The sequence below is a fragment of the Sycon ciliatum genome, chromosome 1 (genome assembly GCF_964019385.1).
Source record: "Sycon ciliatum chromosome 1, ocSycCili1.1, whole genome shotgun sequence".
NCBI lineage: Eukaryota > Metazoa > Porifera > Calcarea > Leucosolenida > Sycettidae > Sycon > Sycon ciliatum.
Genome location: NC_088643.1, coordinates 27,546,210 through 27,560,368, shown reverse-complemented (window position 1 = coordinate 27,560,368; position 14,159 = coordinate 27,546,210). Strand labels below are relative to the sequence as shown.

General features: G+C 45.5%; 2 protein-coding genes across 2 annotated transcripts in view; one reads left to right on the top strand and one right to left on the bottom strand.

Moving 5' to 3' along the window:
• The window catches only part of LOC135821279 (coronin-7-like), a 31,950-nt gene extending 28,429 nt beyond the window's left edge, over nucleotides 1–3,521 (top strand). The window contains exons 26-28 of the mRNA XM_065334336.1: nucleotides 445–533; nucleotides 681–767; nucleotides 3,142–3,521. Coding sequence (XP_065190408.1) covers nucleotides 445–533; nucleotides 681–767; nucleotides 3,142–3,147 — 182 coding nt within the window. The 3' untranslated portion in view covers nucleotides 3,148–3,521. The remainder of the gene's footprint in view (nucleotides 1–444; nucleotides 534–680; nucleotides 768–3,141) is intronic.
• LOC135821286 (N(4)-(Beta-N-acetylglucosaminyl)-L-asparaginase-like) overlaps nucleotides 2,831–14,159 on the bottom strand; it is a 28,770-nt gene continuing 17,441 nt past the window's right edge. The window contains exons 8-12 of the mRNA XM_065334344.1: nucleotides 8,653–8,720; nucleotides 8,222–8,297; nucleotides 6,969–7,076; nucleotides 4,983–5,116; nucleotides 2,831–3,674 (exon numbers count right to left, since the gene is read on the bottom strand). Of these exons, the coding sequence (XP_065190416.1) occupies nucleotides 3,586–3,674; nucleotides 4,983–5,116; nucleotides 6,969–7,076; nucleotides 8,222–8,297; nucleotides 8,653–8,720 (475 nt within the window). The 3' untranslated portion in view covers nucleotides 2,831–3,585. The remainder of the gene's footprint in view (nucleotides 3,675–4,982; nucleotides 5,117–6,968; nucleotides 7,077–8,221; nucleotides 8,298–8,652; nucleotides 8,721–14,159) is intronic.

Genomic DNA, 14,159 nt, shown 5'->3' with positions numbered 1-14,159 from the left:
GTGCTTCGTCACGGTCATAGTTATGTTGGTTTGGAACCCACTTGATTCTAGTTTTGTATGGAACCATGCAGGTTTCAAGCTGGGTTGAGTACTTCTGCAGCGGAATTTCATTCCATATGCTACTATTATACAGGCCTTGATTTCAGTGATCAGTGATGCACAGTAACACAGCACCCCAGGTCTGGCCAGTGATCACCCAATGTACATTTGTAATCTAGATCTACAGCTACCGTCATCAAATCAGTGACGTGATGTTAAATTTGCACAGTTCACGTTGGCCACTTGTTCTTGTAGACTACTGTCCTGCGGGTTTATGACTGCCAGCGATTGCACTAAACATCTGCGGGTGGTATGTATGCCATGCATTTATTCATTCATTCATCCATGTTTGAATTCAACGTGAACAGTTGTGTAGCTACAGCACTGCTTGTGTTGTTGTTGCAGTGAGTGAAGCACCGGTTATTGTGGTGACAAAGAAGAAGTATGAAAGCTTCAATCCCCGAGAGAAGACGGATGACGAGAAGAAGGAAGAGGTATGGTTAGCCATGGCTGATTTGGTCCCATTTCGTTCTACTGTATATAGATGATGGTGTTAAGACTAAGAGTATGCATTGCTTTTCTACTGTGTTTGCGTGCGTGTCAATCAAATGTCATGGGTTATCCAATGTGTTCCTATACAGCTTCTCACAGCCATGGTATCGAAGATGGCCGAACCCGATGAGCCACTTCCGCAGGATGAAATGGAAGGTGTTGATGATGATGAATGGGTAAGCGAACTGGTCCCAGCGACCAGCCTAAGCAACACACACACATACTCAATTATTTACGCAAAGTTGAACTCAGAGGGTGAGCCAATTTAATTATGGAAAAAGCGCCGGGGAAGTGTTGGAGCTAGGTGTCAGATCGTTGAATGTCTCAGTACTCCTTGTCAGTTTTGTGCCATTTTGTCGCACTTGCTGACTGTATATGATCTGGTTACGTTGGTGGACAGTTAAGCTGTGTTCACAACTGGCGCGTGTACGCGTGAAACCACGCGTTTGTGCGTATTTTTGCTGGCTTTTGGGGCGCCATGCGTACGGAAACGCGCCGAAATGGAACTTCCAACATGTTGGAATTTTCAGCACGTATCAGGCGCGTATCAGCGTACATGCCAGTCACTTTGACTGGCGGGGTCAAAAAATTAGTACTTGAAGGTGTCGCACGCGCTAAATACGGCTCGGATTGCTGTTTTTTGTGAAAGGCTGAGCGCGCGTTTGGGGGCGCATGAACCGCAAGCGTACCGCGTCCACGCGCCAGTTGTGAACACAGCTTAAGTCATAACTCGTAACATCTTTATTTACGCAAAATAACAATAATACCAGTATAAATGCTGCAGTCATCACCACACGTTGCCAAGGCTTTCCAGAATCGATTTTCTTGTCAGGAATACTCTTTCTATTGATATCCAATGATATACACTGCCTTTGTGCACTCGTTTCCGGATACACGTCTTTGGTGATGACTGCAGTCATTAGTCACTTATTGTGGTCCTCAAGTTAATGTCGGTGTTGTAAAAACACTAAAACACAGACCAACATCAAAATTAATAGTACATACGCCAGGCATGGTGCATTTGTGCTGCATAGAAGTTGGCTCATGGAGAAGTCGTGTTGTTGTTTCAAGGGTTATGCGTCTGCCGTAGCTACGTAGGTACACTGACCAATCAACATATCACTTTTAAATCACGCGTACATGTACGTAATCATAGAGTGCAGCTCTCGTAGCAAGAGCTCACTCTTCTGAAGTCGTTTGTTTAGCTCATACTGTACAGCTGCACCGTGTGTAACTACTACACTAGGCGCTACCAATAATACAGCTCTCACACTGGTCTGCCTCATCATTTCACTGTATCACCAAGGTATTTCATTTCTTTTGCACATTGCTGCTTGCCATACAAAAATTGAAAGATACATGCGAGAATTCAGTTATGACCTTCGTGATACAGTGATTTGACCCTGACCCTACGCCTACGGTACGACGATGTATCCAGCATAGCTAGTAGCTACAGAGTTGCACTTCCTTGATAATAATAGACAAGGTTAGCATTTTACCGTTCACGCTAACTTCAACCGTACCGGTTTTTTTTTAATGACGTCTTACTGTTTCGTTCTCCCATCGTCGAAAGATACCAACCAACGGTATTTCGGGTGTTGGGTACGAGCACCCCTTTGGATTTAGCGTGAACGGTAAAATGCTAACCATGTTTAGATCTGTATCTTTATACCGGTATGATAAGCAGCAACTGCGCTAGGGGAAATTTTCATTTCTGATATTGCTAGGCAAGCAACAGTAATTTCTGATCCACACTAGGCCGATTGTTCGGCTAGCGTGGAGTTGTACGACAATAGTCGAGATTGGCGCGAAAAATCGTCTGGTATAGGAGGTGTTGTCGTACACGTTTCCGACAAATCTGCGACGAGTTTCTTTTCGTTCGAGTTTTCGGCCAAGTATCGACTGATCGGTATTTGGCCGAAAAGTTGGCCGATTTTTAGTGTTTGCACGTGGTGGAGCGGGCCTCCAACCAATCACTGATGGCCCTCTTGCTTGTGTAAAAGCTATCGCATCTCCACTGTCTGGCGTCTACTAGTGTCTAGCACGGCTGTGTACCACGTGTACGTGTTTAAACAGACGGGCCTACTTCAACCAGTACAAGCAAAATAGGCTAGCACACTGTTGCGTGTGAACAGCTAGTCCAACGCCTCCGACACAGTCGGCTGATTTCATGTCAGAGCATCAGCCGTAAAATCGGCCTAGTGTGTAAGGTGCAAGTATGAAGAAACCCAAGCGTGCAGATAGTATAAGAGGCAGTTTTAACACAGTAAAATAGACACACAATGGACATAATTTACGAGTTGTTGATGACCTACCTAACAAGTGACAGTACTAGTAATAATATTATTAGTGTACTAAAGAAATATGCATAATTATTATTACCGCCGGTACTAGTATACAAAGTAGGTTACGTCCTCTCTCAATGCTACATATATCCTCAAATAAGGGAAGCAGAAGTTAGAGGTGGGGTTATCCTTGAAGTAACAGAACGCAAGGTGTAAGAAAGGAGTAGATAATTTGCTGGTTGTGTGCTTTTCTGCCTATGAACAGGACTAGACAGGACTAAACAGGACTATACCTACCCTAGGTATGTATGAAGATGAACGTGGCTCAAAGAGATACAGCATTGCGGGCACGAGTGGTTTCGACGTTTAGGTTGTATTTATTCAATTTTTTCTTATTACATTATTTCCCCTTGTAAACAGACTTTTTTTTAATTCCTGTTTAGCCCATTCCTTCAATGCGGTCGCTGTGGCTTATATCCATAGCATCATTACACAAGAGCAGTATTTGCAGTTTATCATATTACAGTCGAATACTCACTGGTGTGTGCAACGCTATTTTCTCAGCTTTCCTTCATACTCTTCTTCTCATGTGTTGCCACTGCCTGAAGTTGAAAAGTGAATGTTGTGTTGTGCAACAGAACTAAATTGAGCATCGGAAATGCTCCATGTACATGTATACAGTAGTTGAGTGCTAGCAAGCAGGGTTCACCTAGAGGGCATGTGTCTTGAAGACGGTGACCTTGCCCAGTTTCTTATTGCGTACTGAATATGTCAGGTTGAACGAGTGGCTAGCGGCACCTACACCGACACGACACCACACAGAGAAGAAAAAAGAAGAAAAACCCTCACATCAGTTGGTGCCAATATTTCCAGAGGTTGGATGGCAAAGTCACGCAGCACGGTACTTCACTTAGAATGATTATTTCGTAGCCGCGCTACCGTGAGACGAGGAATTCTGGCGGTACTTTATACAGGTCAGACCTCGCTATAACGTAATCTCTGGGGTATGGGAGAAATTATGTTATAGCGAGGTTTATGTTATAGTGAGTTGGGCACACCAATATGCAATAAGTATGTCAAAATGACGCTCTTCACTTACTGATTACAACTGTACTGTTTTACATACAAGTATGATGATGACTAGCAAAGATGTGCACATGTGTACAGGCTTGTCAGCAAAGGGGTACCGGGTGACAAGAGCCATGTAGCGCGTGTACTCGTACATGTGAGTCGTGATGTGACGATTAGAGCCTATAAAAAGTAATGGGAGTAGTAAAATACCGGTATTTTACTACTCCCTGCTTCCGAGGTGGACGGCTCGAATTCGTCGCGAGAAGGCATGCATGCCGTGTACATAGTCATTTTTATACGTGTTTTTACGTTATGCTGAGGTCTCCGCGCGCCCGGGACCCAGCAAACAGTGCGTAATAGCGAACATTACGCTATAGCGGATTATGTTATAGCGAGGAAATTTTGTACAGAAGTGATGCGGTTTCGGCAGGGACATTCACATTTGTACGTTATAGTGAGGTTTATGTTATAGCGGGGGTCGTTATAGCGAGGTCTGACCTGTACACTACTCTTGGAATCAGACGATTTCAATATCACAGCCATGGCACCCTATTGAAACAAATACTAGTAATGGGGTATTCACACGACAGGCAAATCCACGTGCACCGGAAAGTTGCTATGGTATTTTACCTGTGAACGAGAAAAGTGCCTGAAAGTGGCTGAAAAGTGAAAGCGAGCTGGGGGCCCACTTTCACGATAATCGTGGCGTGCACGAGTACATTTACACCAAACGAGCTGGGGGCCCACTTTCACGATAATCGTGGCGTGCACGAGTACATTTACACCAAAAAGCGTGAAACAAGACTTGATTTTTTACGCGGCTCTTTAGAGCATGATAATTATCGTATGTGTGTTTTGAAAATTCGAAATACCCATGGCTACTGGTCGGTGAAGCATTCAAAAATGCAAAACGTGCCTGTCGTCAAGTGCAGCTGTTGAATCCACAGAGTCACTTTTCTTGTATGTCACTCCCTGTAAAACGTGCAAGTGCCTGTCGTGTGAATACCCCATTAGGCAGGTTCTTTTGCATCTTACCGTATTCTCCTTCTCGATTGACCGCAACAATTCCACCGGCAAAAGTGGGATATTTGCGCATAATTCTTCTAATGGCATCCTCGGCAGCTGCCTGCGGTGTCATGCCATGGCGCATGTTTTCCACAGTTTGATACCTTGTTGCACATCCGCACACATAGTTACAACAAGTAAGAGGGAGAGAAAAAGAATAGACTGCGCACTAGAATTACTGGAAGGAACAGTTAGGGTGCTTACTAATTTCTTAGGAATTGGCAGGCACAAGCCCATGCAGGTGAATTCCACATTGTAAGTGCATGAAACTGGCTGTTCAGACCGGGTCAGAACATGCTGGACTACGCGTGGCTCCAGGAGTACATAAACCAAACTCTGCACACGAGTTCAGAATTCACCAAGGACTCGGTATCTACCTGTACACTACAGCTACAGTCCAGCTAGGAAAACAACATTAAATTTTATTCCCGTAGCTATGCAGAAGACGATACTTCAGTAACGTCTGGCGCTAGCCAGGGTCCACACAGCTTTAATTTGGTGTTTGTTTGTGTGTTTGTGTCACGCCTGGCGCTATCCCGTATCTGTCCCGTACCGTACCATCAAACACAGCTGGCCACATACAGCTGGCCGCACTATTCAAATAGGGCTTTCAAACGCAAGATCATAACGTGAAGCAACTTGGAAGAATCAGTATGAATGCGAAGTGTATGGGGGAATGCATGTAGGGCGATAGTGCGGGTTCGAATCCCAGGTAATGCCTGAAAAAATAAGAAAATTTGAAAAATTTATAACATCCCTATTCTTTTTTTGCCGTCGTCAAGGCGGTAGATGGTGTCGTATTACCCTCGACCGTACCTGTCCCGTACCGTACAATCAAAGACGGCTGGCCACAATGCATATTCAAATAGGGCTTTCAAATACAAGATCATAACGTGAAGCAACTTGGAAGAATTAGTATGTATGCGAAGTGTATCGGGGGTCCGGGGATGCATGCAGGGCCATAGTGCGGGTTCGAATCCCAGGTTATGTCTAAAAACAAAAAAAGTAGAAATTTATAAGAATTTATAACATCCCTATGCTTTTTTTGTCTAGGTCATCAAGGCAAAAAAGCATAGCGTAGGGCCCTGAGCTTCCAAGCTCTCTCGTTTATTCATTTTATTCCAAGCAATACATGGTTATTGGCGAGTAAAATGTGAAAGGGTGTGCGTTTAGCTGCGGCGAAACTACCTGTTCTAGTTACTCTTGGCACAGGCTAGTCTAGGCACTCTGTGTGCTAGCACTTGTCTGTCTGGCTTGCGTTGGGGGTCGGCAAGGCTAGTCTAGGCACTCTGTGTGCTATCACTGGTCTGTCTGGCTTGTGTTGGGGGTCGGCAGGTTGTAACCCGAGTCGCGGTAGCATTTTGCACGGACCGTGGATTCAGTCTGGGATAGAGGCAGACATTGCTTTGGGTACTATCAAGCGTACATAACGAAGAGTGTGCAACTCTCATCTTGAGCTGTTATGGGTTCACCCACGGCAGATTGTTTTTATTGCGTCATTCTTTGTCAGCAGTATGATGAAGAGTGTATGCTTTCCCCGCGCTTGATTTGTAGATACGGTGAGAGTTCATCAGATTCAGGACACATTGATCTATCGTCCGTTGTTCTGCTTTGACTACCGTAACTGTGACGTACACATTATTAATATTTGTACTTTGATCTCTGGCTACGCATGATGGCATCCGTGAGCCAAACAGCCGCCAAAGACTGATGTCATAAAAAATTTCCGCCATGGGCAGGGGGATTGTCGAGTTGCACACTCTTGGTTATGTACTCTTGGTACTATTGACTCATCTTGTCTCCCTGGAGGCTACGACTTCCTGGTACTTCGAAGTATTTGCAAATACCTGAGCACTTAGCATGCACCCACGCCCCCCCCCCCCACACACACACAAGCATGTTCGTGCACACACGCACGTACACATACACCCACGAACACCCCACACATACTCTTACGTCGGTGAGAATCTCATCATGACATCACCATCACCAGTCTGTGCTGCACCACCCACTTCACTGTCACAATACGAACCAGAGCCAGTGATCGGGGAATCTCCCACACGCCTATATACCAACAGAAGAAGACATCAATGATGGCCAGGGAATGAGAGCCGTTTACGTCGGCCACAAAAAAACCAACACTCAAACCTACACGACACAGTGAAAGAAAGGGCACTCTGGCTTCATTTATATTTTACAATAAGGTCGGTATTATCGTCTTGGAGACCACCAATCAGCGGTGTTCCCGCCAAGGGCTTTGCTGCACAAAAGCATGATCATCTTCCAACACACTCTTTTTAAAAGGGACTTCAGCTCCACTCGTACGTTTGTCGTCAAAAGCAAAGTGAAGCCCGTGCTGGTCGATAGCTTTAGATTTTCCGATGTACAGATGGAGCTAAAGTCGTGCATGACGTCACCTTACTTAGGGACAATTAGGGCACATTCAATTCAAGTCTTCCAATCATCGTAGAAGAAAATGTATTTCCCATCGTGATCAAGAGCCAAAAAGATTACACAATATTAAACTTAAAAGGCAAAGAATTGTATCGTGACAGTTCCCCTTCAAGTTTTTGATGCTTCTATTCACACGAGTATTAAAATCCATTACCTTACGGCACTTACACCTATAGTACATGCACATGACTGGGCATAAGGTGATATGAAGATAAACCATGACAACGAACTTTGTTAGGCCAGTCAGATGCTACGTGTATGATGCATGCTTATCACCACATGAAATACATGTACATTGTAGCAAGAGTACATAAACCAGAGTGTGCAACTCGGGATGCCGTTCCTGCGGGAGCGTAATTCGTGCAGTACGTCATTTCTGACGGCATGGTAAGCCACAGGTACGGTGAAAAGTTGCGTAACCAGTCACGGTGGTGCAGGTCACTGAGTTTGTCCTGATTTCGGTTTTTGGTACGGATAGCCTGGTGAATTTATTTGTCGGTGGATGTACACAGTCCCATAAAAACACCAATATCCTGAAACATGACGTCTAAAATCAAGCAAACTTGGCTGATTTCCGGGCTATGAAACACGAAAATTTGAGCTGTACGCAAGTCGCGGCTTGGCTGACCTCATCAGGGTGACGTAGTGCACGAACTGCGCTGTTTCAGATCTGATATGCACAGTTGCACACTCTGGTTTATGTACTCTTGATTGTGCAGGTAGCAGAAGACAGCACCGTATGTTCAGCAGCTTACCCCGCAATCTTGTGATTTGCACCATTGGTTGTCGTACCACACATAACATGATTGCTGGCATTGACAACCACCATACCTGAAGCAGCAGCAGCAGCAGCAGCAGCATGCACCAGTAGAGTATAACAGAGAGTCGACACAGGTCCAGAGTGTTGAACAACAACGGCAATGACAATGACATCATACGGCCACCACGGCGATGTCACTATTATGACACCACCATGATGAGAACCACCATTAAGGAGCCCCAGGGCCAGGTAGGCAGTACATACTAGTACTGTCGTATAAAGTACAACGTGTGCACACTATGCAAGTCAGTCTAGAATTTAAACATGACGCAAGTGTTTCCATAGCCCATTTCGAAGGAGACACTGCATATATATAGTCCATGTGTATCTGCTGGGTGTTTCCCAGAAGCTGGGAAACACTCTTACCAATCGTGTCATGGTGATGAATATCAACATTAGGATTGCTGTCATCCAGTTGATTACTGGCAACATATCTGCACAAGAATTAAACACATACATCAAGAGTACACGGAGAACCCAGAATGACAGTCATGAATAGCCCGCAAGAACTGTTTTACATTTACAGGGAAAGAGACTACAAGAGTGCATTGTTATTTCAGATGGTTCTGTGATAAATTCTCTTCAAAGATGAAGAAAAATACGGTACCAATTAATGGACGTACGTTGATGACATCCGTAGTGAAATGCGCCAAAAGGGCCATGATCTTGAGGGACATGAGTACTTGTACATTTGTAGCCACCGGACTCACTGAGTATTACGTCATTCTACATACGCATGCGCAGGAAATAAAATCATTGTCTTTGGTCTCAACTTCTTTGTTGTCCGGTTGGCCAAAGTAGCCGTCGTCTAGGGCCCACTCGTCACTGGATCCGCCTCGGAGCTGCTGTGGCCCCTGTCACCCTCCCGGCCCACCTGGATACCCCGCTATCCTGCCACGGCACATCGTCCAGTCGTCTTCGTCGTTTGTCTTCGTCCTGGCCTCAAGCTGGAAATTTGCCACCTCCACCATCCGTATCAGCTCACCTGTGCACGCACGCAGGCACACGCCCGGCACCGGACCCCGCCCCATGGAGCTGCGCTCGCCTCCATCCGTCCCCGCCTCACTCGGCACGCCTCGCCCCAGTGCAGCGCTCCTGCTGGTACCCCGCCAAGCCTGCAACATGCAGCCGCCTCTGACACGATAATACTCCTCTGTCATGCGTACGTGTCCTCTTTTCTTTCTTTCTGCCTCTGACATGCTCTCCACCTCGTCACGTTAACACACCTCTGTCACGTTAACACACCTCTGTCACGTTAACACACCTCTGACACATTAACCCGCCTCTGTCATGCATCTCTCCCTTTCCGCTTTCTGCTCTTTGACTTTTGTTTCGGCCTTTGTTGCCACGTTCTCAACAAATTTCATGCACGCAGCGCTCTCGCTTGTACATATTGTATATTTTCTCTTTCCGCCTTGTACATGCCGCGCTTCCTTTCTCTTCTCTCTCCTTTTTTTTCTTGTTTATCGTGCTTCGCTCCTCCCGACCTCACCAATGGCGGGGGAGTATTGTAGCGACCTAACTCACTGAGTATTACGTCATTCTACATACGCATGCGCAGGAAATAAAATCATTCTTCTTTGTTGTCCGGTTGGCCAAAGTAGCCGTCGTCTAGGGTCCGACGTAAAATCCTATACATTCATTGTACATGGGCGTTTTAGGCCGCATATGGATACACATGTACCTTGTGATTGTCCGGAAGCTATTAATACAGTGCGTATCGGTTATAGCGTGGTCGTGTAAAAGAATATACTGCTTACAAGAATGACCTCTAATATTTTCATAATCATAACATGGGTTTCAAGAGAACATGTATTCCCGTAGCTATGCAGAAGACGTTACTTCAGTAACGTCTGGCGCTAGCCAGGGTCCACACAGCTTTAATTTGGTATTTGTGTGTTTGTTTGTTTGTGTCACGCCTGGTGCTATCCCGTATCTGTCCCGTACCGTACCGTACCATCAAACACAGCTGGCCACATACAGCTGGCCGCAATATTCAAATAGGGCTTTCAAACGCAAGATCATAACGTGAAGCAACTTGGAAGAATGGGTATGAATGCGAAGTGTATGGGGGAATGCATGTAGGGCGATAGTGCGGGTTCAAATCCCAGGATATGCCTGAAAAAATAGGAGAATTGAAAAAATTATAACATCCCTATGCTTTTTTTGCCGTCATCAAGGCGGTAGACGGTGTCGTATTACCCTCGATCGTACCTGTCCCGTACCTATCCCGTACCGTACCGTACCATCAAAGACGGCTGGCCACAATGCATACTCAAATAGGGCTTTCAAATGCAAGATCTTAACGTGAAGCAACTTGGAAGAATTAGTATGTATGCGAAGTGTATCGGGGGGTGCATGCAGGGCGCGCGATAGTGCAGGTTCGAATCCCAGGTTATGTTTTTAAAACAAGGAATTTTTTAAAGAAATTATAACATCCCTATGCTTTTTTTGTCTAGGTCATCAAGGCAAAAAAGCATAGCGTAGGGCCCTGAGCTTCCAAGCTCTCTCGTTCTTACAAGCAATGTTATCGCATAGTAGAATGCATCAGTCCTAAGAATGGATTTTGTGTAGCAAAACAAACCAGATCAGTACAAAGTGTATCTATCGCCTGTAGTAATAACATCTGTCCAATGCAGTTCTGATCCGACTCGCATTGCATTGTAGTGCTGCAGGTTCAACTGTTGCTGTCATGTGTCTCATGCTGCATCGTTCGTCCCGACTGTTTTTACAACCACTGGTGGAATGGGTCGTCACTGCGCAGCTCTATACAAGAGGATAGCTTCCCCGTTGTCAGAAAAGACCCAGGCGCCGTACAGCGTTGTAATGGCCTGGGTTCGCTACCGCCTTAGCTTCGCTCTGCTTAGATCAAGTGTAATGTGTCTTCGCGGTTCGCGGTCCCTCAGAGTGTCTCACGATGTTTCCTCACCGACGTCACTGGTTGCCGTGTAGGCTGCACTTGAACGCTAGCTAGCCATGCACCATGCGTTTAGCTGTTGAGGTTACGCTTGTGTTCATTTCACTCCATTTTTAGCTCATTTCCTCATCATGCATGTTGAGGTTGCGCTTGTGTGTATTTTGCCCGTACCAGAGGCTTGGAATTGGGTACACTGTAACAAAAATAATAATAAAAATGCTGCATAGCCACATGGCAAGTGTATGGGACTATGAACACCCGCATGCATAGCAAGGACATGTTGTATGTATGCTGGCCATCCTGTCTCTGCGCACATGCATCTGATATGTCACACTTGATTTATCGTGTGTAAGAAATATCGGAAATAAGAATAGATAGTCCTTTTTCAAACACCCACGCCATAACCGATACCTACTGTACATCCAAAGTTCTAGAATTTTGATCACATAATGAGAACGCTTCCTTAAAGGGGAAGTGCATCGATTTTTCAAGTAGGGTCCAGAAGAAAGACAATTTGATATCGGTTCGAATGGCATATCTCTCGCTTCCATACGATCAGCCAAACTTGCCAAATCGCCAGTTGTATACTCACGTTGCCATAGTGACCAGCACAGTGATGACGTACGAAAGGCTTAGCTCCACCACAGAGATGGTCGATCACTGCAGAAATTGGTCATTTTCAATTGTCTTATTGTATTCACGATGTGAAAGAAGCGCTGTGTTCAATGCTGTTAGTGCCGTGAACTGTTTATCGGCCTTCTCCTACATTTCCCTAGGCTGATTGTGCCTGGGAAATGGTCCCTCTAGGAGAAGATGCTTGGTATTCGCCATCTCTCCTGAGACATTTTCAGCAAACTTTCAAACCTACGACATTATTTCAATCGTCAATCTCCACCACCCCTCGTCTCACCTGGCTTCAGAAGATGCTACGAGAGATAGGAGAGTGGCCAGGAAGCATCACATCCATCTTCAGGAAGTGGAAAGAGCAGACGGCATGGTCCTTGATTGGGGGAAATGCTGAACGTCTGATTTGTCCCAACCAAGATTTCAGCATTTTGTTCGTCACTATTTTCGCTTGTCTGCTGATGTTTTCGCACTCCAGCTTTCTCCTGTCGGTGTCACGTCCCAGTACACAGCCGAGAGGACTACTACCGTAAAGTACCGTTGATCCGCCCCCTCTCTAATTCCCGCCCCCTGTCGATTTTCTCCTTGTGAAGCGACTTCGGCGTATACAACGAAATACGATGTTGAACCGACGCATGCACTGCTGTACACAATACTTGCCAATCCAGGATCAAAATGTGCACAATCCAGCACATTGAGTCTGATCCTCTACGTTGTTGTACATCGTACTGCACTTGACAGCCTTGATCTAATTCCCGCCCCCTGCCGAAAACCCAGCTGGGAAGCGACATGGCGTGGGGGCGGATCAACGGTACTTTACGGTAATCAACAGTTCACTGCACTAACAGCATTGAACACAGCTCTCCCTTCACTTCGTGAATACAATAAACCAATTGAAAATGACCAATTTCTGCAGTGAATCGACCTTCGCTGTGGTGGAGCTAAGCCTTTCGTACGTCATCACTGCGCTGGTCGCTATGGCAACGTGAGTATACAATGCGAAGGACTAAAGGGACCGTCACTTAATTTTTGCCGACTACCCGCCAAAAAAATCTTTTCATTTCACGTGTCAGACACGTCCGCGTGCGCGTACGATCACAACTATCGATATCGACTAGTCGACTCGCTACCTTTCACGTCAAGCAATCTGTTCACGCCACATGGCTTGATAGCGCGTACAAGCAAACAATACATGATTGAAGACTTGAAAAATTAATTTTTACAAAGGTTTTCATCATAACACGATTTATTGCGTTCTAAAACGAAAAGAACCAATTGCAAAATCAAAATTGTGAAATTTGCAGATCTATCTCGATCTTTGAAGTCCTTTGAGCGAATCCCCTCAAATCTTCAGGAGTCGTGCTTCAGCACAAGAGCTATCGTTTGAGATAGTTTTCGATGCTTTCTGAGAGATTTTCATTTTTAAGACGTAACTCACCCACCTGCTCCAGCAGGTGTTCTTTCCGAGTAGCTGCAGCATCATTGCTTGCCTCCAGCTCATGCCTGGAAACACTAAGTTGTTGTTGAAGTTCAAACACTTGTGATTTCAGTGCTCTCATCTCAGATATGCCATCATTCATCGCATTGGACAGGCATGTGTTCTCTTCGGCAGCAGTAGCTAAACTCTCCTCGCTCAGTTGTAGCTGCTGTTGAAGTGAAGATGATGTTCCACATTCTGTGTCAAGTAAGTGCTGCGCTTTCTGCTCTTTTTCCTTGGCTTCCGTTAACTGTCGCTCAAGACCACTCTTCTCCTGTGCCATTTCCAACAATTGGCGTTTGTGCTCAACGTACAGGCCCTAAAGCCCAAGAAAACAAAAAATATAGCAAAGGACAAGCTAACATGTTGGCCTGAAAGGCATATACAAATGCATACACACACACACACACACACACACACACACACACACACACACACACACACACACACACACACACACACACACACACACACACACACACACACACACACACACTTGAAAATAACCCCGTCGTATGCTTAAAAAATGCAATTGTTCGTAGGAAGAAGGAAGAAAGAAATACTTTTTTAAAGTTTCAACCCCGCTAACTTTTGTTGTATCTCGCACTGGTTGACAGGGTCATTTTCCGTTTCACCAAGGTAATTTCTGTTGTACAGTGCTGCTCATCGCACAAATGGCACCAACACCAGCATCACCCCTTGTCCTAGGGATATCAGCGAACGCACTGCGCAGCCCATCTACTTTGTACAGCTTGTGTCACATGTGTTACAATACCAGTTGTAACTGCCACTGTGGAACTGCAGGCAGCTGTGTTGTATTGTCCTCTTTCTGATTAGCGAATTATGCGGAGCGCT